At 45.9% G+C, this 25,579-nt stretch overlaps 1 protein-coding gene across 3 annotated transcripts in view; it reads right to left on the bottom strand.

Moving 5' to 3' along the window:
- VPS45 (vacuolar protein sorting 45 homolog) overlaps positions 1-25,579 on the bottom strand; it is a 65,681-nt gene that overhangs the window by 37,292 nt on the left and 2,810 nt on the right. Inside the window, exons 1-4 of one of the 3 annotated variants that reach the window (XM_077920193.1) lie at positions 6,994-7,227; positions 4,319-4,453; positions 3,366-3,426; positions 945-1,024 (exon numbers count right to left, since the gene is read on the bottom strand). In XM_077920193.1, coding sequence (XP_077776319.1) covers positions 945-1,024; positions 3,366-3,426; positions 4,319-4,453; positions 6,994-7,086 — 369 coding nt within the window. In that variant the 5' untranslated portion in view covers positions 7,087-7,227. Of the gene's footprint in view, positions 1-944; positions 1,025-3,365; positions 3,427-4,318; positions 4,454-6,993; positions 7,228-25,579 lie in introns of those variants that run through there. The other 2 variants (XM_028709167.2, XM_077920192.1) reach the window with 2 other exon arrangements.

Below are 25,579 nucleotides of genomic sequence, written 5' to 3' on the forward strand. Positions count from 1 at the left end.
ACGCTGGTGACCAGGCCTGGTGTCAACGTGTGGCAAAGTGAGGTTGAGTATAAAGCAGGGGCAGGAGTGGTCACTGCTTTGAGGAGAACAGGATTGCCTGCCTCATGGACCGTGAAGAGTTGGGCAAGGAGAGACGCTCAAGGGCCTGGGGGCTGCGATAAATCGTTGCACCAAATTATACTGCAACAGCACCAGTCCGCCTCACCATCTCCAAAGCAGCAGGGAGCCTTTCCTCTTTTTTATAATATTTTATTAAGTTTTCCATATTACAATATATAAGCACTTCCTCATTTTTCACCCTATTTTTGCTTGTACAGTCATACCTTGGGTTGCAGACGCTTCAGGTAGCGGTTTTTTGGGTTGCGGACCGCCGAAACCTGGAAGTACCGGAACAGGTTACTTCCGGGTTTCGGCGGCCATGCATGCGCAGAAGCGCTAAATCGCACTTTGCGCATGCGCAGAAGTGCCGAATCGCAACCCGCGCGTGCGCAGATGTCGGTTGCGAACACTGCGGGTTGTGAACGTGCATCCCACACGGATCACGTTCGCAATCCGAGCGTCCACTGTATGAAGCTCCTGCAGCCAATCAGAAGCCAAGTCAGACATTCGGGTTCCAAAAGAACGTTCACAAACCGGAACACTCACTTCCAGTTTTGCAGCGTTCGGGAGCCAAAACATTCGACTCGCAAGGCGTTCGGGACCCAAGGTGCGACTATATATATTTAAATAAGATGAATAAATGAGCAAATTAAGTTACTTAGGATGCGCAGAAGATGTTAAAAATAAATTTAAGGAGCCGCTGAAAGAGAGGGAAGGAAGCCAAGTTTAGAAATGTTGATATGATTTTAAAGTGGAATGTATAAACCTGAAAAGTATAAATAAAATGTTTAAAAAAGGAAGCCAAGAGACTTCCGGGACTTGTGGCTCGTTGACCGTAGACGTACCTGGACTTCTGCCACAACTTCCTGCTCGTCGGCTTCGGCCAGAGACTTGACGTTGCTCTTGCTGATGACGTTGCTGAAATCTGGAAGGAGGCAGGGAGACAAAGGCAGCAGGATAAGCGACAGGTGGAAGGAGGAAACAACGGTCGCTGGGTGGAATGTGGGTCTCTTCCACAGTGGGCCCTACCCACTCCCCCCCCCCCAATTTTTTTATTCATTTTATAACACAAATAAACAACACAAACAGAAAAACAAACAATACAGTGGTACCTTGGGTTACATACGCTTCAGGTTACATACGCTTTCTGCTGACCCAGAAATAGTACCTTGGGTTAAGAACTTTGCTTCAGGATGAGAACAGAAATTGCAGCAGTGGCAGCAGAAGGCCCCATTAGCTAAAGTGGTGCTTCAGGTTAAGAACAGTTTCAGGTTAAGTATGGACCTCCGGAACGAATTAAGTACTTAACCTGAGGTACCACTGTACAAACAAATTCTTGTCTTATCCTTATTTTTTCTAAACATTGTTAGGTGAGCTTCCCCAAGTCCCCCCATCTGATTTTCATTTTACCTCATCTTTAGGAGTTTACATATATCATAATTTTTAACCATTTTCTATCACACTTTTACCATAATAATCTTCACATTTTATCCTTTACAAATAATACTATTTTAAAATACACTGTCTTCTAACCCTACATCCTGTATCCACTTCCGAAGCTATTCTAAGATTTAAAGATTAACATATTTTTTTCAGATATTCTTTAAACTTCTTCCAATCTTCTTCCAAAGTCTCTTCTCTCTGGTTTCGGAGTCTCCCAGTCAGTTCAGCAAGTTCCATATAGTCCATGGGCCCTATTCACTCTTCACTTTCTCCCCATCGAAGTCTTCCAGGAGCAAGGAACAAAAGCAGCCTTAGGCTGCAAACCAAGCAGCTGTTGTGCTCCATCGGGGCAATTGCGCAAGCCGAGGATGACCTCTAGAGGCCTGTCTGGGTCAGCTCACGCCATCCCAAAATAACCGAACATTTGTGGTTAATGCAGCTATCAATGAGAATCGCTTATTTTTAAAAGATGCGGCGTTCTCTCAAAGGAGAGGTCCAAGGCAGCTAACGCATGCATGAAAAAGAACCACTTGATGAATCATTGTACAGTGGTACCTCGGGTTAATCACCTCCTGGCAAATAGAAGGGGAAGAAATGGAGGCAGTGAGAGATTTTACTTTCCTGGGCTCCCTGATCACTGCAGATGGTGACAGCAGCCACGAAATTAAAAGATGCCTGCTTCTTAGGAGAAAGGCGATGGCAAACCTAGACAGCATCTTAAAAAGCAGAGACATCACCTTGCCAACAAAGATCCATATAGTTAAAGCTATGGTTTTCCCAGTAGTGATGTGTGGAAGTGAGAGCTGGACCATAAAGAAGGCTGATCGCCGAAGAATGGATGCTTTTGAATTCTGGTGCTGGAGGAGACTCTTGAGAGTCCCATGGACTGCAAGAAGATCAGACCTCTCCATTCTGAAGGAAATCAGCCCTGAGTGCTCACTGGAAGGACAGATCCTGAAGTTGAGGCTCCAAGACTTTGGCCACCTCATGAGAAGAGAAGACTCCTGGAAAAGACCCTGATGTTGGGAAAGATGGAGGGCACAAGGAGAAGGGGACGACAGAGATGGTTGAATAGTGTTCTCGAAGCTACCAGCCTGAGTTTGACCAAACTGCGGGAGGCAGTGGAAGACAGGAGTGCCTGGCGTGCTCTGGTCCAGGGGGTCACAAAGAGTCGGACACAACTAAACTACTAAACAACAACAACAAAAACCTTGGGTTAAGTACTCAATTCGTTCCGGGGGTCCGTACTTAAGCTCAAACTATTCTTAACCTGAAGCACCACTTTAGCTAATGGAGCCTCCTGCTGCTGCCGCGCCACTGGAGCACGATTTCTGTTCTCATCCTGAAATGAAGCAAAGTTCTTAACCTGAAGCACTATTTCTGGGTTAGCGGAGTCTGTAACTTGGAGCGTATGTAACCTGAAGCATATTAACCTGAGGTACCACTGTATTTTAATATTCTGCTGGAAGCCGCCCAAAGTGGCTGGGGAAACTCAGCCAGATGGGCGGGGTACACATAATAAATTATTATTATTATTTTGAAACATGTCAGGGGAGAATTTATTTTTTATTTTTTGCATTTCTATGACACCTTCTTCTCCATGCAGCTCAAGGTGATGCTCCCCCCACTTCTCATGCAATCGCCACAACAGCCCTGTGAGGCAAGTTGGGCTGAGAGACGGCAGGACCTGGCCCAAGGGGACACCCAGGGAACTTCATGACCAAGTGGGGGGATTTGAACCCGAGTCTCTCCCAGGTCCAGCTCTAACCACTACGCTGTGCTGTTAGGAAAACGCAACACACCTAGAGGCTTTCCATACTTACAAATAAAATAGGTGCTGTATTTCGGACGTCGCAGCTCCTGGATGAGGTAATCCACGTTTTCCTGAAAAGACAACCCATCCAGAAACCACAGTGAGGTGAGAAATTAAGTCCTTAAACCAGTTACGGAAAGCAAAGTATTTCATCTCACTCCTGGTAATTTTCAAGTTGTTTCCTATAGCTATATATTTGATTGTCGTCGCCTGCCCTTAGGGTTTGAAACAGGGTGGATAAAAATCAACGTTTTTTAAAAAATATATACCAAAAAATCAATTTTTTTTTTGGATTTATATTGGATTTTTAAATAAAATGCTTTTGGAGGAAAAATCTTTCTAAAGATAGATTAAGTTACATTATAGTCCAAAGGCTAATCAATAGGAAATGAGGATTTAAGTTTTTCATGTATGCTAAAACTCAGTCCAAGTTTTTTTTTTTTTGTAATCGTTTAACCACATCAGTTAACAAACATGGATACATATGCTATAACGTTATTGTTTTAGTTAAATAAATTGTTATTAAGGAAGTGATTATTTTTCTCCTTCCAATAAAGTACAGCAGGAAAGCTGTCCAAATATAAACAGTTATCTTATTAAACCTCACAATAATTTCATAATTATCTGTCAATGTATTTCTAATAGTACAGCCAAATCAGTAATTTTTGATATAACCGTAAAAACTACTCTGAAAATTTATTATTCAAAAAATGAAACCACCTGGTTGTGAATATTAAGATTATACCAGCAAGAATGAGTCTTTCTGTAAAAAGAAAAGAAAAGATCTAAATCAAGTCTTACTGACTAGTGATTTAAACCAAATCCACTCTGGTGTGAAATCAATAAACATGCAAGCTCCCAGGGCCCTGCATGGCCGGTGGGGAGAGGTGAGCCCAGAACATCTGGATGGCTCCCCCAGATGTTCCCCACCTCTGGCACAGGCTCCCTTTTGCCCTGTCTCACCTTGGTGGGTCTCAAGAAGCAGATGGCCTTCAGGTGCTTCATGTTCTCCCGATTGGCTGAATCGATGCGCTCAAAGAGGTACACCTCCTTCTGCAGGATCTCAGACTGCGTGTACACCATGCTCACGATACTGGTCTGCCAGAAGGGTGGATAAAAATCAATTGTTGTTTTTTTTTATAAAAAAAATAAAAATCAGATTTTTTTTTTTAAACCGATTTTTTTAAAATTTAAATTGGATTTTTACAATAAAATGCTTTTGGAGGAAAAATCTTTCTAAAGATAGCTTTCTATTTCAGTTACACTATTGTCATCAGGAAATAAGGATTTTTTTAAAAAAAAATTCATCTGTGCTAAAACTCAGTCTAAGTTTTTTTTTTTTAAAAAAAACCCTGTTGAACCACATCACATAACAAACATGGATAAGGTAAAGGTAAAGGTAAAGGTACCCCTGCCCGTACAGGCCAGTCGTGTCCGACTCTAGGGTTGTGCGCCCATCTCACTCAAGAGGCCGGGGGCCAGCGCTGTCCGGAGACACTTCCGGGTCACGTGGCCAGCGTGACAAAGCTGCTCTGGCGAGCCAGAGCCGCACATGGAAACGCCGTTTACCTTCCCGCTATAAAGCGGTACTTATTTATCTACTTGCACTTAGGGGTGCTTTCAAACTGCTAGGTGGGCAGGAGCTAGGACCGAAAGATGGGAGCTCACCCCGCTGCGGGGATTCGAACCGCCGACCATACGATCGGCAAGTCCTAGGCACTGAGGTTTTACCCACAGCGCCACCCGCGTCCCTACAAACATGGATACATATGCAATAATGTTATTGTTTTAGTTAAATAAATTACTTAAATTGTTCACATGACGTGACATTAAATTGTTACATTAAATTGTTTACATTCTACTCATGTAAAAACACACTGATTTAAAATTGAACTGTTTACATTCTACTCATGTAAAAACACACTGATTCCCGGACCGTCCGCAGACCAGATTTAGAAGGCGATTGGGCCGATTCCGGCCCAATAGCCTTCTAAATCCGGCCTGTAAACGGGCCCGGGAATCAGTGCGTTTTATTTGTTGGGCCTGCCTAGTGTTTTTACATGAGTAGAATGTGTGCTTTTATTTAAAATGCATCTCTGGGTTATTTGTGGGGCATAGGAATTCATTCTCCCCCCCAAAAAAAAGATAGTTCAGCCCCCCCACAAGAGGTCCAGCTCCGAGGGCCTTCTGGCGGTTCCCTCACTGAGAGAAGCAAAGTTACAGGGAACCAGGCAGAGGGCCTTCTTGGTGGTGGCTTCCACCCTGTGGAACGCCCTCCCACCAGATGTCAAGGAAATAAACAACTATCTGACTTTTAGAAGACATCTGAAAGCAGCCCTGTTTAGGGAAGCTTTTAATATTTGATGAATTATTGCATTTTAATCTTTTGTTGGAAGCTGCTCAGAGTGGCTGGGGAAACCCAGCCAGATGGGTGGGGTAAAATAATTTATTACTTTATTAATTATTATTATTATTATTATTATTAGGAGAAGGTCTTCCACTGAAGGACTCTGATGTTGCAGGACTCAAACTCCCACCGTGTCAGGCTTGCTGGGAGTCCAGGACCATCTAGGGGGCCATGGAGACACAAAGGAGGGGATGTGGTCCATTAGAGCAGGGAATCTTCAAATCACAAAACTGCGGAGTTGCAAGGTACCCCCCCACACACACACAAAGGCCATCAAGTCCAACGCCCCTGCATTTAGTGGAAAGAAAGATCCCACACACATTGTGCCCAATTGAAATGAGGAAACACAACAGTCAGAGCTGGAAATCAGCTTAATAATAATAATAATTTGTTATTTATACCCCGCCCATCTGGCTGGGTTTCCCCAGCCACTCTGGGTGGCTTCCAACCAAATATTAAAAACAATACAGAGTCAAACATTAAAAACTTCCCTAAACAGGGCTGCCTTCAGTTGTCTTTTAAAAGTAAAATAGTTGTTTTTCTCTTTGACATCTGATGGGAGGGCGTTCCACAGGGTGGGTGCCACCACCGAAAAAGCCCTCTGTCTGGTTCCCTGTAACCTCACTTCACGCAGGGAGGGAACCGCCAGGCAGCCCTCGGAGCTGGACCTCAGTGTCCGGGCAGAACGATGGAGATGGGGATGCTCCTTCAGGTATACAGGACCGAGGCCGTACACCGTAAGTGGGATGTTGCAAGCCTGCAGACATCACTTTGAGCAAAGCCCCAACCAACAGCTGCAACACAGAATCACCGGAGAACTTTGCCTGTCACCCTGAATTCCATCCAGACGGTCCTGGGTTCGAATTCCAGTGGCATCTCCTCCCTGAGACTCTGGCCAGCCACTGCCAGCCAGTGTAGACATCACTAAGCCCCCATGGGCCAATGATTTCAGTACAAGCCACCCTCACCTGCTCAAATCAGTCTATTTAGAACCCCCTTGAGGACTGGAATCTTGATTTCAGTTTTAGGGGACGGGCTGGCTCTGAATGCCAGAGAGCCCCCGTTTTTCATGCAAAATATCCCCGGCTCCATCCCTGAAGGGCTGGGAATTACCCCTGCCCTGAAACCCCTGGAGAGCCGCTGCTGCTGCCAGCCCGTGCTGGCAACACTGGTCTGGATGGAGCAAGGGTACCTGGCGCGTTCCTGCGTTCCTCCCTCCCCCTGAGCTCACCGTCTCTTTGTCCATCAGAAGCACCTTCATGCCTGTTCCGCTTTCCTCGATCATCTTCGCGATGTACTGCTTGACTGCAAAGACCACGTTCATTTTCCCTCCCGGTGCAAACCCCTTAATGTTTTGCAAAGAAATGCAACTAAACAGGATCCCCCTTTTTTTCCTTCCTTGCACCAAGCCTGGAAGAGCTACCCAATTTCTCTTCCTCTCTCTCTTGGCTCTTGCAATCCTGGGAGCTGTAGTTCTCCAGCTGACTCGGTTGCAGCTGCAAGCAGAGGGAGACTACATCTCCCAGAAGCCTCCGCGCCGCCGCCGCCGCCTCCCGGGCTGACATTGCAAGGCTGGGTTTGCAAAGGAGCAAATCTCATTCCGTGATTCCGCAGCGCGCCGACAGGGGGCGCTTTCAGACCGGAGGAGTCGCTGAGCGAGTTTGCTTTTCTTTCTCGGGAGTATTGATGCTTTTGAATTCTGGTGCTGGAGGAGACTCTTGAGAGTCCCATGGACTGCAAGAAGATCAAATCTATCCATTCTGAAGGAAATCAGTGCTCACTGGAAGGACAGATCCTGAAGCTGAGGCTCCAATACTCTGGCCGCCTCATGAGAAGAGAAGACTCCCTGGAAAAGACCCTGATGTTGGGAAAGATGGATGGCACAAGGAGAAGGGGACGACAGAGGATGAGATGGTGGGACAGTGTTCGCGAAGCTACCAGCATGAGTTTGACCAAACTGTGGAAGACAGGAGTGCCTGGCGTGCTCTGGTCCAGGAGGTCACAAAGAGTCGGACACAACTAAACGACTAAACAACAACAAATGCTATGCTCCCAAGCAAAATAAAGGGGGGGAGGAAGTATGCTATGCTCAGGGACGCGGGTGGCGCTGTGGGTTAAACCACAGAGCCTAGGACTTGCTGATCAGAAGGTCGGCGGTTCGAATCCCCGCAACGGGGTGAGCTCCTGCTTCTCGGTCCCTGCTCCTGCCAACCTAGCGGCTCGAAAGCACGTCAAAGTGCAAGTAGATAAATAGATACCACTCCGGCGGGAGGGTAAACAGTGTTTCCGTGCGCTGCTCTGGTTCGCCAGAAGCGGCTTAGTCATGCTGGCCACATGACCCGGAAGCTGTACGCCGGTTCCCTTGGCCAATAAAGAGAGATGAGCGCCGCAACCCCAGAGTCGGCCACGACTGGACCTAATGGTCAGGGGTCCCTTTACCTTTACCTTAAGAACACTAGGGTTTCAGGACTCAGACAGCTTGATCCTCAGCTACCACCTGCAACACCTGGGACGCAGGTGGCGTTGTGGGTTAAACCACAGAGCCTAGGACCTGCCAATCAGAAGGTTGACAGTTCGAATCCCCGCAACGGGGTGAGCTCCCGCTTCTCGGTCCCTGCTCCTGCCAACCTAGCAGCTCGAAAGCACGTCAAAGTGCAAATAGATAAATAGGTACCACTCTGGCGGGAAGGTAAACGGCGTTTCCGTGCGCTGCTCTGGTTCGCCAGAAGTGGCTTAGTCATGCTGGCCTCATGACCCAGAAGCTGTACACCGGCTCCCTCGGCCAATAAAGCGAGATGAGCGCCGCAACCCCAGAGTCGGCCACGACTGGACCTAATGGTCAGGGGTCCCTTTGCCTTTATGCTATGCTCAGCAATGCATCTGAATGCCACTCGCTGGAAACACGAGGAGAGGAGGCTTGGGTCTTGGGTTCGGATCCTGACCATGGGCTTCCCGTGGGGGCATTTGGTTGACCGCTGTGAGGACAGGATGCGGGGACTAGATGAGCCCCCTTTGGCCTGATCCTTACCTCCTTATGCACGGGAAATAAGTACTTTTCTTCCCGGGAGGGAAACCCCACTGAACAGGGAGAGACCAGGGCCGGATTTAGGATTGATGAGGCCCTTGGATACTGAAGGTAATGGGGCCCTTTATATGTCCAGCTGTCCTTTGTCAACAACAAATTGTCCTTTTTTGTGCTGAATATATGCTGTATGGTAATTTATGGATCTAATAGGTATCTCAAGCCATTTGCACATGTTGCCATGAAACCAGTCCATGCAGAATGTGTTGTTGTTGTTGTTTAGTCGTGTCCGCCTCTTCGTGACCCCCTGGACCAGAGCACGCCAGGCCCTCCTGTCTTCCACTGCCTCCTGCAGTTTGGTCAGACTCATGCTGGTAGCTTCGAGAACACTGTCCCACCATCTCGTCCTCTGTCGTCCCCTTCTCCTTTCGCCCTCCATCTTTCCCAACATCAGGGTCTTTTCCAGGGAGTCTTCTCTTCTCATGAGGTGGCCAAAGTCTTGGAGCCTCAGCTTCAGGATCTGTCCTTCCAGTGAGCACTCAGGGCTGATTTCCTTCAGAATGGAGAGGTCTGATTTTCTTGCAGTCCATGGGACTCTCAAGAGGTACTCATATTAGTACCACTGAAATCAATGCCCACGACGGGCAACTTAGGTCCATTAATTTCAATGGGTATACGCCAAGCAGAACTTAGTTCACTGCAAGCTGAACAGTTTCATCCTGGCGTAAAAAGCTCAGCTATAGACAGGCGGAGATTGTTCATTGTTTAAGATCGGGAGGACGGCAAACTTTTAAAACCGCGAGATAGCATTGTCCTCCAACCCCCCACCCCCAAAGATGTCTGAAGCTGCAGACAGACGTCCCCGTCGGATTAAACGCCACCTTGGGCAGATCCCAAAAATAAGCGAGTGACGTCACCGGGGCACGACAGGGCGTCTTACTCCTTCTGCAGCACGGTTTGTGTCTCCGGGACTCAACTGCACGCCTCATTCTTGTGACCCTACAGAAATAAACAGTGGCTGAGAGCAGACAGGGGTCTCTCTCCCCCCAAATCCCCCTGCTTGGTGGCTGGCAAGTTGCTCGGCTTGAATGCTGCCTTCGAGAAACTGCCTTCTTGCTAGAGTCCTAATCTAACATTTTGGGATTAGGTGCTATTCCTGGCACGGCGGGACTGAATTAAAAGAAAGGAAGAAAGAAAGGCGGCTTGTGCGTAATAAACCCAAGCCACCTTCACTTCCCCACCGCTATTTATAGGTTTGCGTGGTTTCATGGATAAATCCTGCCCTCCTGTGCCACTGGAGCAACTCTTGTTTATCTTGCGATGGGCAAACTGTACACAGTACAGTAGTTCCCTCCTGGGTCTTGCGGGGTTTTTACACAGCCGCTGTTTTTATTTTTTTCCCAAGCTGCCACGATGGAACTCACTGCTGCAGGAGGCCAGCAGCTTGGACGGCATCAGAAAGAGAACTGGACAAATACAGTGGTACCTCAGGTTACAGACGCTTCAGGTTACAGACTCCGCTAACCCAGAAATAGTGCTTCAGGTTAAGAACTTTGCTTCAGGATGAGAACAGAAATCGTGCTCCAGTGGCCCAGCAGCAGCAGGAGGCCCCATTAGCTAAAGTGGTGCTTCAGGTTAAGAACAGTTTCAGGTTATGTACAGACCTCCGGAATGAATTAAGTACTTAACCTGAGGTACCACTATGTCTAAGACATCCTGAAAAGCTCCTTCTTCCTTCTACTGGCTTTTTTATGTCACCTCTAAATTTTTCGCATTATCTTTGTCCATTTTGTATATTGTTCTTCTTCTTCCATCTTTGTCCATACAGTGTCTGTATACAAATAAATCTTTCTGTACATACAAATCTTGTTGTCTGTCTATATTCATTTACAAATACTGTTAATTACAGATTGCATTTTACATTTTAATTTATATTTTCATTAATGTCCATTAAAATTTCTTTTTATTTTCCCATTATGAGGTTTATTTCCATTCTACTGATTTCACTATTTCACCTTATCCTATATATGACATGTGGGACGCGGGTGGCGCTGTGGGTTAAACCACAGAGCCTAGGACTTGCCAATCAGAAGGTTGGCGGTTCGAATCCTCGCGACGGGGTGAGCTCCCGTTGCTCGGTCCCAGCTCCTGCCAACCTAGCAGCACGTCAAAGTGCAAGCAGATAAATAGAGACCACTCTGGCAGGAAGGTAAACGGCGTTTCCATGCGCTGCTCTGGTTCGCCAGAAGCGGCTTAGTCCTGCTGGCCACATGACCCAGAAGTTGTACGCCGGCTCCCTCGGCCAATAAAGCAGATGAGCGCCGCAACCCCAGAGTCAGCCACTACTGGACCTAATGGTCAGGGGTCCCTTTACCTTTATATATGACATCATTTTTTTCCCATTTGGATAGCTCAGTTAGAGCATATGCTGGTAACGCCAAGGTTGACGGTTTGATCCCTGTATGGAATTTGCAGAGGGTTGGACTAGATGACCCTCAGGGTGCACCAGTTCTGTGATCCTATGAAATTCATGGAGGATAAAGGCTATCGATGGCTCCCTGCCACAATGGCTGTGTTCTGCCTCCACGGTCAGAGGCAGCGATGCCCCTGGATCCCAGTTGCTTGGAATTGCAGGAAAAGAGAGGGATCTTGTGTTCGAATCCTGCTTGCGGGTTTCCCACAGGCATCTGGTTGGCCTCTGCGAGAACAGGGTGCTTGACTAGAGGGGCTGCAGCACTCTTCCTTTGTTGTTTAGTCTTTTAGTCGTGTCCGCCTCTTTGTGGCCCCCTGGACCAGAGCACGCCAGGCACTCCTGTCTTCCACTGCCTCCCGCAGTTTGGTCAAACAAACTCATGCTGGTAGCTTTGAGAACACTGTCCCACCATCTCGTCCTCTGTCGTCCCCTTCTCCTTGTGCCCTCCATCTTTCCCAACATCAGGGTCTTTTCCAGGGAGTCTTCTCTTCTCATGAGGTGGCCAAAGTCTTGGAGCCCCAGCTTCACGATCTGTCCTTCCAGTGAGCACTCAGGGCTGATTTCCTTCAGAATGGATTGGTTTGATCTTGCAGTCCATGGGACTCTTGAGAGTCTCCTCCAGCACCATAATTCAAAAGCATCAATTCTTCGGCGATCAGCCTTCTTTATGGTCCAGCTCTCCCTTCCATACATCACTACTGGGAAAACCAGAGCTTTAACTATACGGACCTTTGCTGGCAAGGTGATGTCTCTGCTTTTAAAGATGCTGTCTAGGTTTGTCATTGCTTTTCTCCCAAGAATCAGGCGTCTTTTAATTTCGTGACTGCTGTCTCTTCTTACATACTTCTAAAAATATCACATTCGTTCCCCCCAGGTGTGAGAGTTTTAGTACAGTAAATCAGCTCCAAATTGCCGCATGAATCTTGCTCTGTTAGATTCAACCCCAGCATAATGGCAAACGGCTGCTAGGAAAAAGTGTCTCCCTGAGACCATATATTTGAAAACCCTGTCGCTAACAATGCTATAAAGGAAACATTTACAAGGAAACAAGGCAGCAATTAAAACGACGAGCCCTTTCCGGATACGATTAAAGCGTTTTAAATCACACTAGGCTCCCTGGGGTGGGGGGTGGGGACACCGACAAAATGCAATTATGGACCAGATTAACACACTGCTTATAAGGCAGTGGACACCAGCTTGTTGCACTTCCAGTGATTCACGGGTGCATTGGGCTCAGAAGCAAACTTTGGGGTGGGTGGGAAATGTGGTTCCTTTGGGACTTTTTGTGTAAAAAGGAAAATGAATTAATCTGAGACATTGGGATTGGAAGATTGGGAAAACATTGCCTAGCAGAAAGTAATCAGCTGGGTGTCATTCTAGAGAGAATATTTTGAATAATTTCTTTTACGCAACGGACAGGACAATCCTTTCCCCCCCCCCCACTCCCTCTTCTCTTCTCTTCTTTTCCTCCGGTTTCCTTTTCTTCAGTATTCTCCGGAAGCTGTATAATGTATAATTGTGCCTTTATAAAAAATAATAATATTTTTTTATTTATACCCCGCCCTTCCCGGGCTCAGGGCGGCTAACAACAAATTTAAAACACTTAAAAACCACTTAATTATAAAAGCAGCATAAAATACAGTTTAAAAACATGAATAACAATAAAAATCAAAAATCAATTAGATAATCCCCAGGGAATGCTTTGTGAGAGGCATTCGGCAATCCCCAAGATTATTCGAGGGAAAGCCAGGTGCTTTAAATGCGATGTTAAAATGTGCAGTGCGGATGTGACGCATGGATTTAACCATGCAATGGATGCCCTACATGTAGTAAAATTGCGTAATAGTGAGCATGGGTTGCCCAAGGGCTGAACAGGTGCTTGGAGGCAATAATGGGCTGGACAAGAGATTCATTCAAGGAGAAGAGGGCTATCGATGGCTACTAACCAACTGGAGGCAGCAACACTTCTGAATATCAGTGGCGGCAAACTGCAGGATCGGAGAGGGCTTCCGCGCTTGAATCCACAGGAATCTGGTTGGCCACTGCGGGAACAGGATGCTGGACTAGATCAGGGGTCAGCAGACTTTTTCAGCAGGGGGCCAGTCCACTGTCCCTCAGACCTTGTGGGGGCCGGACTATATTTTGAAGAAAAAAAAGAACAAATTCCTATGCCCCACAAATAACCCAGAGATGCATTTTAAATAAAAGGACACATTCTACGCATGTAAAAACATGCTGATTCCCAGACCGCCCACGGGCTGGATTGGGAAGGCGATTCAGCCGGATCATGCCCCCGGGCCTTAGTTTGCCTACTCATGGGCTAGAAGTGGTTCTCAACCTGTGGGTCCCCAGATGTTGTTGGACTACAACTCCCATCATCCCTGAGCTGTGGCCTTGCTAGCTAGGGGTGATGGGAGTTGTAGTTCAACAACATCTGGGGACCCACAGGTTGAGAAACATAGCTGTCAACTTTCAGATTTGAAATTAAGGGATCAGCAGCCTCACCTGTCCCGGGGACAGTCTACGGGATATCTAACAATCCGGGATAGCAGCGGGAAATGGCGCTGGAATAAGGGAATTTCCCACAAAAAAAGGGAAGGTTGACAGCTATGGTTCAGAAAGCCTGAGCTAAGATGGACTTCCTTTGGTCTGAGCCAGCAATGCCTGATGTTCTTAAGTGTCCGGCTCAGTATAAAGCAGTTTCCGCTCATTCCTGCGGCTCCAACCAGCAGCCTCAGGCTAGGAATTCTGACTTTGGCTGCAAAAAGGAAGCACAGAGGCTTCTCTGCAAATCAGCGCTGGTGTGACTATCTCTCCCCTCCCCAAATTCGGTCTTATGAAAGGCCATCCCACTCCAAGCCCCTCTGCTGTCCGATTCCACAAGCAGCTGGGACAAGATCAGCACCGGCCCCTACAAAAGGCCTCGCTTCAACCCCTCCTTGAGCATCTTCGCGTATCGGGCGGCCATCTGTTCGCGTGTGTTTATCCCCTTTCACTTATCCTCTTTATCGCACTCCTTCCCTTGTGGTGACTTGTGGCCACCGGCGAACTCACGTGATCTACCCATCAGTCACTGGCTGTCTCGATTCCGGGCTGGGATCATAATCTCCCTTTGTTGAGCTGACACAGAGCATCGGGGGACAAAACTGTAGCATCCTCTTGCCTTGAGACAGTAAATATCCCTACAAAGCCACCTGCCTTTGGGCCTGAGGAGGAATTGAGCTCGCTCTCCCTGACGTTACGAAGCTGTTTTCTCCCAGACGGACCCAGATATACCTTGAGATTCTCCCAAGGGCAGAATCTGGACCTTCTGTACGCAAAGCAGGTGCTCTCCTGCTAGCCCTCATGGTTCTAAATTCCTCGGGTACAAACACAATGGTCATTTTGCGCAAGAAAATGCAACAGGTTTTTAAGCATGGAGCAGGGAGACTGGAGTGGGACGCGGGTGGCGCTGTGGGTTAAACCACAGAGCCTAGGACTTGCTGATCAGAAGGTTGGCGGTTCAAATCCCCGCAACGGGGTGAGTTCCCGTTGCTCGGTCCCTGCTCCTGCCAACCTAGCAGTTCGAAAGCACGTCAAAGTGCAAGTAGATAAATAGGTACCGCTCCGGCGGGAAGGTAAACTGCGTTTCCGTGTGTTGCTCTGGTTTGCCAGAAGCGGCTTAGTCCTGCTGGCCACATGACCCGGAAGCTGTACGCCAGCTCCCTCGGCCAATAAAGCGAGATGAGTGCCGCAACCCCAGAGTCGGTCACGACTGGACCTAATGGTCAGGGGTCTTTTTTTTAAAAAAAAGGGGACTGGAAGACAGCTACAGCCTGTATGACCCCTTTTAATAATAATAATAATAATAATAATAATAATAATAATAATAATAATAATAATAATAATTTATTATTTATTATTTATACCCCGCCCATCTGGCTGGGTTTCCCCAGTCACTCTGGGCGGCTTCCAACCAAATATTAAAAACAAAACAGCATCAGACATTAAAAACTTCCCTAAACAGGGCCGCCTTCAGTTGTCTTTTAAAAGTAAAACAGTTGCTTATTGCCTTGACATCTGGTGGGAGGGTGTTCCACAGGGCGGGTGCCACCACTGAGAAGGCCCGCTGCCTGGTTCCCTGTAACTTGGCTTCTCGCAGTGAGGGAACCGCCAGAAGGCCCTTGGAGCTGGACCTCAGTGTCCGGGCTGAACGATGGGGGTGGAGACGCTCCTTCAGGTATACTGGACCAAGGCTGTTTAGGGCTTGAAAGGTCAGCACCAACACTTTAAATTGTGCTCAGAAACTGGGCTCTGACAGCGACTGGCCCCAAATCACCCCGTGAACTTGATGGTGATACGGAAGGAACAGGGGGGGGTACCCATCCTTCCCCACCGCTCCCTGAAGGGGTTCGAGGCCGGCTGGGCACTGCAGGGGCCCCCGCACCATTGCATAGGCACCACACTGTACCCCTGCCTTGTAAATAAAAGGCTCTCTTTCCTGTCTTCACGCGGGCGGAATAAGCCCCATCTTTCCTATGCCTTTCTCCCGCCCTATTCCTAACGTGAGTGTATCCATTCTTGCTACAATGTGTCCATTTTGTTTCGCTTTTGATCACCAATACGGAATAGGTCAGAAAGCATAGAAAACCTTTGGAAATTGATATAAAATCAACCATAACTCCGATTTCCTAGCTCTTGGTGTCATTCAACTCAGCTCCCTTTGGACTCCATGATGCCACCCCGACCTCCATAATCCCTGAAGCGACAGGTCACGTACACAGGAACTTCTTAATCCTGTCAGATCGTCCTGCCAAACCCTTCCTCCCGGCAATGCCAGGTGGCAGACGATGCATATCACTGTCCCATTGTCATGCCACCACCGGTACTCAAGAAATGTTTATTTATGTATATCCCTCACTCTGCACATTCCCCCTCCCTTATCTCAAATGTAAATCAATGTAACCCCACCTCTCTGTAAACATATTCATGACGTGTGTAATATATTCATGATGCAACCCGTGAAACCCAACCTTCTCATTGTGTATTCATGACGTTTCTTGCACTGTATTCTGGGACATGGAGGGAGTTTCAAAAGTTTAGGTCGCCCCATTCTCGGGGTTCAATCTCGCCTTGAACCTGTTGCGCAATAAACTTGGATCTTCTGCTGCTTGCTCCTGTCTCCGGCTGAGCTCATTTTCCTCCGCAGGGACCCACGGACTTAGTCCGATGAGCTGGGTGGCAGAGCAGCCTCGCACCCAGATTTTGCCGTAACAGATGGCGCCCGAACGTGGGGCTTGCGGTTCTCCCGAGCTGCTGACTGGGGGCCCCGAAATCTTCAGCCGGCTCCGGGCCATTTTGCCTGGGAAGATCCTTTTGGACCCCCAGCCATCTCCCGGGCGGTAATCAAAAGCCCTAGGAGTTCAGCCGGGGAGCAAAGAGGGATCCAGCCGGCTTATTCATCGATCCCGGGATCATCATAGAAGACACGTGAGTATAAGGAAAAGGAAAATCCAGTGCACTGGTGGGAAGGGGGTGGAAGTCTCCTGGCAACTGAATTCTCTGCCCTCCTCTCTATCGCTCTTTCTCGCCTGTCTCTTGGTCCAATTGGTGAGAGAGACCGTGGACTGCTGCTCGACCCAAAAGGGGGGTTCTGAGCTCTATCTCTTTCTCCTCTCAAACCCTCCAGTCAGCCGCACCAATTGAGAGTCCGAAAGTAAGACGGAGAGACCCGGCTTGGAAAGACAGCCGACTCTCCGCAACGGGCATCTCAGTTGAAAGCAAGGGGTTGGAGTTCTCTTTCCGAACTTCCCGAGCGCCCTTACGGAGGGGGCAGGAAGGGGTCTTGCTTTCTATCCCAATCCCAGCCGCACTGGTCGGAGCCACGTAACACGTGTATCGTGCGTGAGCCCGCTTCCAAAAGCAAGGGGGATTTTCAGTTCGAAGTTCTATCCAGGGATCACCCGATCTGGCACCGCACGGCACGGGCGTCCAGTAGGGCCCCTTTTCCTGAGATTGGGACGATAGATAAGGAGGTTGCCAGGAGGGATAGCCCAGGAGGAATTGGGCAGGATTTGGCAGAGTGGAAAGGAACCCCAGGATTTGGAATAGGAAATAAGGAAAGGAATAGAGGAAACTAGATAGATAGAGCTCGCTAAAACCCATTAGGAAGTTGCCAAGCAACAAGAGATAGGAAACCCTAAATAAACCCCTGTACAAGTTACCCAAATCCAAATCAACCCCTCTCTTTCTCCCTTCTCTATCCCCCCCCCAAAAAAGCAACAACAACGCATGCATATATAAAAGGGTACCCAGTCAACTAAGCATTGTGAGCCCTGCCAGTTTGGTTAACTGGTTGTGTTTGAAGAGGCAAGGAGGCTCTTAAAACCATGTGGGACCTTCCTACTAATTTCACTTAATGAAGCTAAAGGAAGCGGCCCAACTCCTTGCAATAACCAACTGAAGGATGAGAATATATATGTTTACATGTTGTCTGTTATGTGTGTTGTCTGTTAATACATATATGTAGAATATGTATGTTTACATGTTGTCTGTTATGTGTGTTGTCTGTTCCTTCTGTCTTTGACAGACTACCTTTCTTAAGTGTGCATAGTTTAAACTGCAAGCTTGCTTCGAAATTTTAAATCTAAGGAAGCCATGCTGGACCTTATCAGTCCTAAATAATACAAAATGAGAATGAGGGGTGCAAATGTTTACCCCACCTCTTGCTTTGCCGCAACTTTTGAGATTGTGAGTCTACAGTCTATTTTGGAATGTGAAGTTAACCTAATGTTTCTGCTGCAAAAGCCTAGTTGAGCACAATTGCTCTCAAGCTAAAATGCAGTATTTCATTAAGCATATGACTGACAATATGGTGTTCTTTCTAAGAAAATATCTGAGTCCATTTTTAACTTTGATTTGGTTGGACATAAGAGTTGGACAGAAGAGTTATTGTAAGGCTCCTGATATCAGTCTCTATAAGATTTCCTAGCCTCTTTTCTTAGAAAATGCCCCCCCCTGTTTCATTCTGTCTCTTTCAGGTTTTTTCTTCTTCTTTTCTTCTCCTTCTTACTTCTGTGCCAGGTAAATTTACTCCCGAGTAAGCTTCCTTTAAAGGAAACTGCAAAGGGGGGGGGCATAGATTAGGTTTACTATTCCTCTGCAAATTCAGATTAGGCTTACTATTCCTCTGCAAATTCAGGAAAAATTGTCACTTTTGTATTCCCTTTAAATCAAATCTATGGCTGTTTTAACTATGCTTTATAAGAGATCCTCTCCCTATCTTAAGAAAATGTTCACTTCAATCTTTCTTTAAAGATAATTTGTCTAGGAACTTGCACGTCTAAGGAAGTAAACTCAAACTAATCTAAGGAAATAAACTCAAACTAATCTCAAGATCTGCTAAAGGGTTCTGTATAAAGTTGGGAATTTTTATTTTCCTCTTCCTTAGTACATGATAGGAGCACTGATTGTGCTCTCTTCCCCAGTAGTGCCTGTGTACATAAGTATGTGTGTGTAGTACAAATCTTGCTGTGAAATCTTGCTGTGAACCCTTTATTTTGGAGGGTTGGACTAGATGACCCCAGGGTCCCTTTCAACTCTCCCAATTTGTGGCTGTGTGGAAGGACATGTGTCTGCAAGCATTGCAGGGTAATTCTTAAATTCTGGTGTGGTGATGGAGTTGAAATTCAGCCTAGCTTTGCTCTTTAGTTTTAAAAAGGTGAGAGGTGAAGCTGTGATGTTTTGAAGCACAACTGGTAGTACCAAGCATTTGAGTGATTACAGTGTTTATCATTTTGTTTATCATTTTGTCTACTATTTGAAAATCAGACAAATACACATAGGCCTTGACCAATCCTGTAAATAAAGGGGCAGGAAAATTTTTGTCTGCAAATGGTAAGGCCGAAAACTTAGAATGTTAAAAAATAAAAAAATAAAAAAATAAATAAAAATCCTATGAATTCTGATTCTCTGGCCATTTTTTCCCCAGATATAAGGGCGCGGCATTGTTCCACGAATGGCCAGAGGGATATTAGCCCTTTCCTGTACATAAAGGAAGCAGTCGCTTTGCTTGGGCTGAAATTGCTAGCTTTTGTTGGTGAATACTTCAATTGCTGAGTTTCTCTCTTTTGTTTAAATCTAACCCTCTTTTAAAATCTACTCCTTACCCTTCCCTTATTCAAATTCTAATTTTGCCCAAAGATGCAACATTTCAATAGTATAAAAGGTTTGCTGAGACATGAACTCCACACATGCACAGAGACTAGATCAGCAAAAAAAAAAAAAAAAAAAAAAAAGGAGAGAGAGAGAGAGGAAGGAGGGGGAAACTGTGGGGGGGGGGGGAGGAGGTTTATGTAAAACTTAGAACCATTGAGAGAAATCACCCTTAATGTGTCCCAAGTTTGAAATCTTAAACATGCCAAATTCTTTTCACAGGTAAATATCAAAGAATTCCACCCCTCAATGGGATTTAAATCACAGACTTTGTTTGTGTGCATTTTAGGAACAGCATTTCCTGACAGGCTTCTCACATGAAATAATTTTCCCTTTTAACAGGATATGTGAACCCCGATAACAAAGTGTTTGTCCCTTTTTCTCCCACAACAACTTTCTTTCTGTTCTGTGAAATCCCTGCTGTATTAACTTTCTTTCTGTTCTGTGAAATCCCTACTATATTAGTGACTTCCATCTCTTCGTGGCTTTGACACTTTTAAAGTTACAAATAATCTGTTTCCATTTATTTAATCCGTTTTTCCATGATGTCTATGAAATTAACCGAAGCATAACCAAACATTGTTTGTGGAATGGTATTTGTTTACCTTTTGCCTGAGCATTCCTTATTAATTCTGTCATTTTGGCTAGTTCAAGGTACTTGCACAACTTTAAATTGCCATTAATTCATTTTCCAGTATTTTGCTATTAACATTCTAGCCGATGTTGTCACATCAAGAAACACTCTTTTATTTTCATTGTTACTTCAGATTTCTTAAAATTCTGTGTCTTAGCATTTATTTATTTTGGTTCCTCATAGGTCAATGTGTGTGTGTGTGTGTGTGTTTTATTATTATTTTAACTGTGTCTTTTAAGTCCACCCTGCCCTTACAGGATATCACTTCTACAAGTGTGTTATTACAGATCCCATGAAAAGCTTCGCCACCACAACAGAAGACACCAAAGTTTCAAAGTGGCCACAGCTATCTCTTTCAAAGGATATAGACTGCCGGAGGAGTGGGGCTGACAAACAGGGGAGGAGTTGAATTGCAAGGACATTTTTTTGACTTTTATATTCAACTGATATTTAATTAGTTTGTTGTGTATTATGTGTTATTATGTAGGAATGTTGAAGTGTGTCTGATTATGTGTTATCTCCACAAAAGAAAAATTTCTGTGTACATACATAACTATGAACAGCAGAAGGATATGGCTTACACCCCAAGTCTTCATGGAGGACTCCCATATATTACAATGCTTTCCAATAGAGCAGACTATACTTAGATCAAGTCAACTGATGATCATATTTCCTTGTCCCACCTGGCACTCTGAAGAGTGCCAACCTTCCCTACCCATTTATTTACGCATTCAATGTTTTTCTAGATATGAAGTTCCCAGATTTTACTATTTCTTTCTTTCTGTTCCAGAAAACTATTTCAAATCTTTTCTATGATTTCCCTGCATCTCTTGCAGATTCAGTACGGTCTTCAAGTAGCAATTGTTCTGCATTTATTTACTTATTAATCTTGGTTTTCATCTACAGCTGCGAAATTAATCTATCAGATAGATTTGAAGCAACACTCCTTATTATTATTTGAGATGTTTTGATTAGGATGCCAGATGAAATTGTGTGTAGATCATGTCCCAAATTTTATTTATTTATTTGAGGACACGACTACCATACGTAATATTATTATTGATAACAAGAAAATTGTATATGCCTTGATGTAGCAAGAATGGTCCCTTATAGAGTTAAATTGACTCATTTGGACAAATGCCCCCTTAGGAATGGCTTTGGTTTTAACATATTGGTTTTGAAAAGTTGAGAACCATGGGGCAAGATAAATTCAAATTGGACTCTACCGGAATTGGGCACGTGTATCCAGGCTGCAACTAGTTTTTGGTCCTTTAAGAGCAAGTGGACAACTTTCCATGAGGGTGAGACCAGAGCCTGCAATAATGAAAACCCCATAGAAAGACCAAGGCGAAGACATATCTCTCATGATGTGTCCAAGCCTGGTCAGCTATGGTGGTTGCCAGGCGACATGGTTAAATGAAAGCCCTGAGGGGATTCAGCAGGATGTGTTACTGTACCACTATGCCGGTGTGAGACCACAGAAGAGCTAGCTTGGCACCTGAAAACACAAAAACGGTGGGGCTAAAAAGCAAACTGCATTTTTTTTCAGTCAGTAGTGGACCTTCCTGCTAAATGTAAAGCATACACCACTATTGAAAGTGTTTGAAAGAGCTAGGGTGCCACAAGTAATTTTATTCGTCCGTGTTGTTCCCTCTTTTGCTGCCCACCCTCCTCCTTTTCCATTAGAGCCTATTCCCACTCACAGGGCACCCCTACATTCACCGAGATTTAGGGTGCGGAGAAAAGATTTGCAAGTTCTTGCAGAACTTTAATGCAAATCTATCTCCGAATGGGGGACTGATACGGAAGGAACAGGGGGGGGTACCCATCCTTCCCCACCGCTCCCTGAAGGGGTTCGAGGCCGGCTGGGCACTGCAGGGGCCCCCGCACCATTGCATAGGCACCACACTGTACCCCTGCCTTGTAAATAAAAGGCTCTCTTTCCTGTCTTCACGCGGGCGGAATAAGCCCCATCTTTCCTATGCCTTTCTCCCGCCCTATTCCTAACGTGAGTGTATCCATTCTTGCTACAATGTGTCCATTTTGTTTCGCTTTTGATCACCAATACGGAATAGGTCAGAAAGCATAGAAAACCTTTGGAAATTGATATAAAATCAACCATAACTCCGATTTCCTAGCTCTTGGTGTCATTCAACTCAGCTCCCTTTGGACTCCATGATGCCACCCCGACCTCCATAATCCCTGAAGCGACAGGTCACGTACACAGGAACTTCTTAATCCTGTCAGATCGTCCTGCCAAACCCTTCCTCCCGGCAATGCCAGGTGGCAGACGATGCATATCACTGTCCCATTGTCATGCCACCACCGGTACTCAAGAAATGTTTATTTATGTATATCCCTCACTCTGCACATTCCCCCTCCCTTATCTCAAATGTAAATCAATGTAACCCCACCTCTCTGTAAACATATTCATGACGTGTGTAATATATTCATGATGCAACCCGTGAAACCCAACCTTCTCATTGTGTATTCATGACGTTTCTTGCACTGTATTCTGGGACATGGAGGGAGTTTCAAAAGTTTAGGTCGCCCCATTCTCGGGGTTCAATCTCGCCTTGAACCTGTTGCGCAATAAACTTGGATCTTCTGCTGCTTGCTCCTGTCTCCGGCTGAGCTCATTTTCCTCCGCAGGGACCCACGGACTTAGTCCGATGAGCTGGGTGGCAGAGCAGCCTCGCACCCAGATTTTGCCGTAACAATGGGTAAACTGCTTTGAGAGCAGAGAAGGCTCCTCAATCTCCGGCATCTCCAGAAATATCCCCCAATTCTGAAAACCCAGAGAAGCACTGCCAGTCAGCCAGACAATGCTGGGTAGCTGAACCTCAATGGCCTGCTTTGGTATAATGCAGTTTCCTATGTTCCAACTTAAATTTACCCTTTATGCAATGCCATGAGGACTGGAATCTTGCTCGTCCTTTTAGGTAAAGGGTTTGTCGCTCAAGGTGGGACATCCCCTGATGGGTCTGGGAATGTCACCTGCCTGCAGGTCCAGATTTAGGTTTGATGAGGCTTTAAGCTACTGAAGGTAATGGGGCCCTTTAATGTCCAGCTGTCCTTTGTCAACAACAAATTGCGGCTGTTTTTTTGTGTTGAATATATGCTATATGGTCATTTATGGACCTCATAGGTATCTAAAGCCATTTGCACATCACAAAATATGTATTTCTCAAAGTAATTGATATAGAAATGAGCAAACCAGTGATATTTTAGGGAGCAGGCTAGCAGGCGGGGCCCATGACTTACATCATAGGAGCCTACAAAACACAAAACACTGTTGCTGTATGTAGGTTTTATTTTATTTGTTTTTTATCTTATATTTTGCAAATGTACATCCAGTTTTTTTTTTCTTTTTGGGGGGGGGGCCCAAGAGAGTGGGTCCCTAAGCTAGAGCTTGTTTAGCTTATATGTAAATCCAGCACTGCCTTCCTGAAACCTTGGGAAAGAAGATGGAAGAAACTTCGTTGGCTGGATGGTTGTCATTACACGTGGCCGTCACTCACAGAGAGGGGGGACAGTGCACTGCAACATTTCGCTAGACAGCTGAATCTGCCTTTGTCCCAGCCGAGGTGTGTAGCTTTGTCCAAAATGCCTCTCTGACCATTTAAGCATGAAAGAACGTATTACATTTGTATGAAGGGCTCACCCACCACCCTTGTCAGTGTGTGTGGAATCAGCTGACTGGTCAAGTTATGCTGAATTCGGATGTTTTCAGTTAAAAAAAAAATGAACAGTTTAAATGCACTTTAGAATACACAAGTGCTTCCCCAAAATGGGCAGCCCTGCCCCCTTGGGGGTTGGATTACCTAGGTGGGCACTAAGGACCAAGGGAACAGCAAGAGATGATAATGATGTTGTTGTTGCTGCTGCTGTTATTTTCAGGTAGGTAGCCATGTTGGTCTGACGCAGTCAAAATAAAACAATTTGTTTGTCCAGTAGCACCTTAGAGACCAAGCTTTTGTGTGCATGCACACTTCTTCAGATACCTCCAGATATTCTTCAGGTATTTGAAGAAGTGTGCATGCACACTAAAGATTATGTTGTTGTTGTTGTTTAGTCGTTTAGTCGTGTCCAACTCTTCGTGACCCCATGGACCAGAGCGCGCCAGGCACTCCTGTCCTCCACTGCCTCCCGCAGTTTGGTCAGACTCATGCTGGTAACCTCGAAAACACTATCCAACCATCTCGTCCTCTGTCGCCCCCTTCTCCTTGTGCCCTCCATCTTTCCCAGCATCAGTGTCTTCTCCAGGGAGTCTTCTCTTCTCATGAGGTGGCCAAAGTACTGGAGCCTCAGCTTCACGATCTGTCCTTCCAGTGAGCACTCAGGGCTGATTTCCTTAAGAATGGATGCGTTTGATCTTCTTGCAGTCCACGGGACTCTCAAGAGTCTCCTCCAGCACCAGAATTCAAAAGCATCAATTCTTTGGCGATCAGCCTTCTTTATGGTCCAGCTCTCACTTCCATACATCCCTACTGGGAAAACCATGGCTTTAACTATATGACTAAAGATTATACCCAGAACAAACTTAGAATAGAATCATAGAATCATAGAATCATAGAGTTGGAAGAGACCACAAGGGCCATCGAGTCCAACCCCCTGCCAAGCAGGAAACACCATCAGAGCACTCCTGACATATGGTTGTCAAGCCTCTGCTTAGGCATTAATAATACTAATGCCTTAGAGACCAACTTAGTTGGTCTCTAAGGCATTAGTATTATTCTTATCAGATTTATTAGATTTATATACCATCCTTCAAACGATCACAGGGCGGTTCACAAGATGAAATACAAGATAAAAGCAGAAATAAATAGTTAAAGCAGATTTCATACTCCTGCTAAGTGACTTTGAAACAGGCATTGATGTAGGAGTGGGCAGAAACTAGCCTAGTCGTCTTGCTAAATGACCCTCAGACGTTGAAAAAGCTGGTATCACTTGATCAAGTTCATCCGTTTTGCTGAATTGATTAAACTAAGTAGTTTTAATTGGATCTGGAATAAGTGTGCAATTAATGGTTACTGTTTGGAATTCTTAGTGCGTCGTGAAAACTGCTTTTCTGAGTAACTGCTTTTTATAGGATAGGATAGGATAGGATAGGATAGGATAGGATAGGATAGGATAGGGTGCACTGGGGGTGAGTTTAGGGGACCAAGGGGACGGTGGACAAAAAAGTTTAGGATCCACTGCTTGAGGTGCTTTTGGAAAAGCGTCTTGTCAACGTACCTGCTCTCCCCCCTCCAGCCCAAACAGAATGCAAACCACTCTGTTTCCTATTGATTTGTATAAAACAGCAGACCAGCCTTGCAAACAAGACTTCCTCTCACCCCACCCGAATTGCACAAACATTGCAGCAGAGTGGAGAAGCCACGGCGTTTAATATTTTGTATAAAAAGCCAAGGAAACAAAACTCAAGCCCGTCTCATCGGGGGACCGGACTCGCGAAGCACAGAGCTCTCTTTCATTGCTGGACTTTTCTGTGT

The sequence above is a fragment of the Podarcis muralis genome, chromosome 16 (assembly GCF_964188315.1).
Source record: "Podarcis muralis chromosome 16, rPodMur119.hap1.1, whole genome shotgun sequence".
Lineage (NCBI taxonomy): Eukaryota > Metazoa > Chordata > Lepidosauria > Squamata > Lacertidae > Podarcis > Podarcis muralis.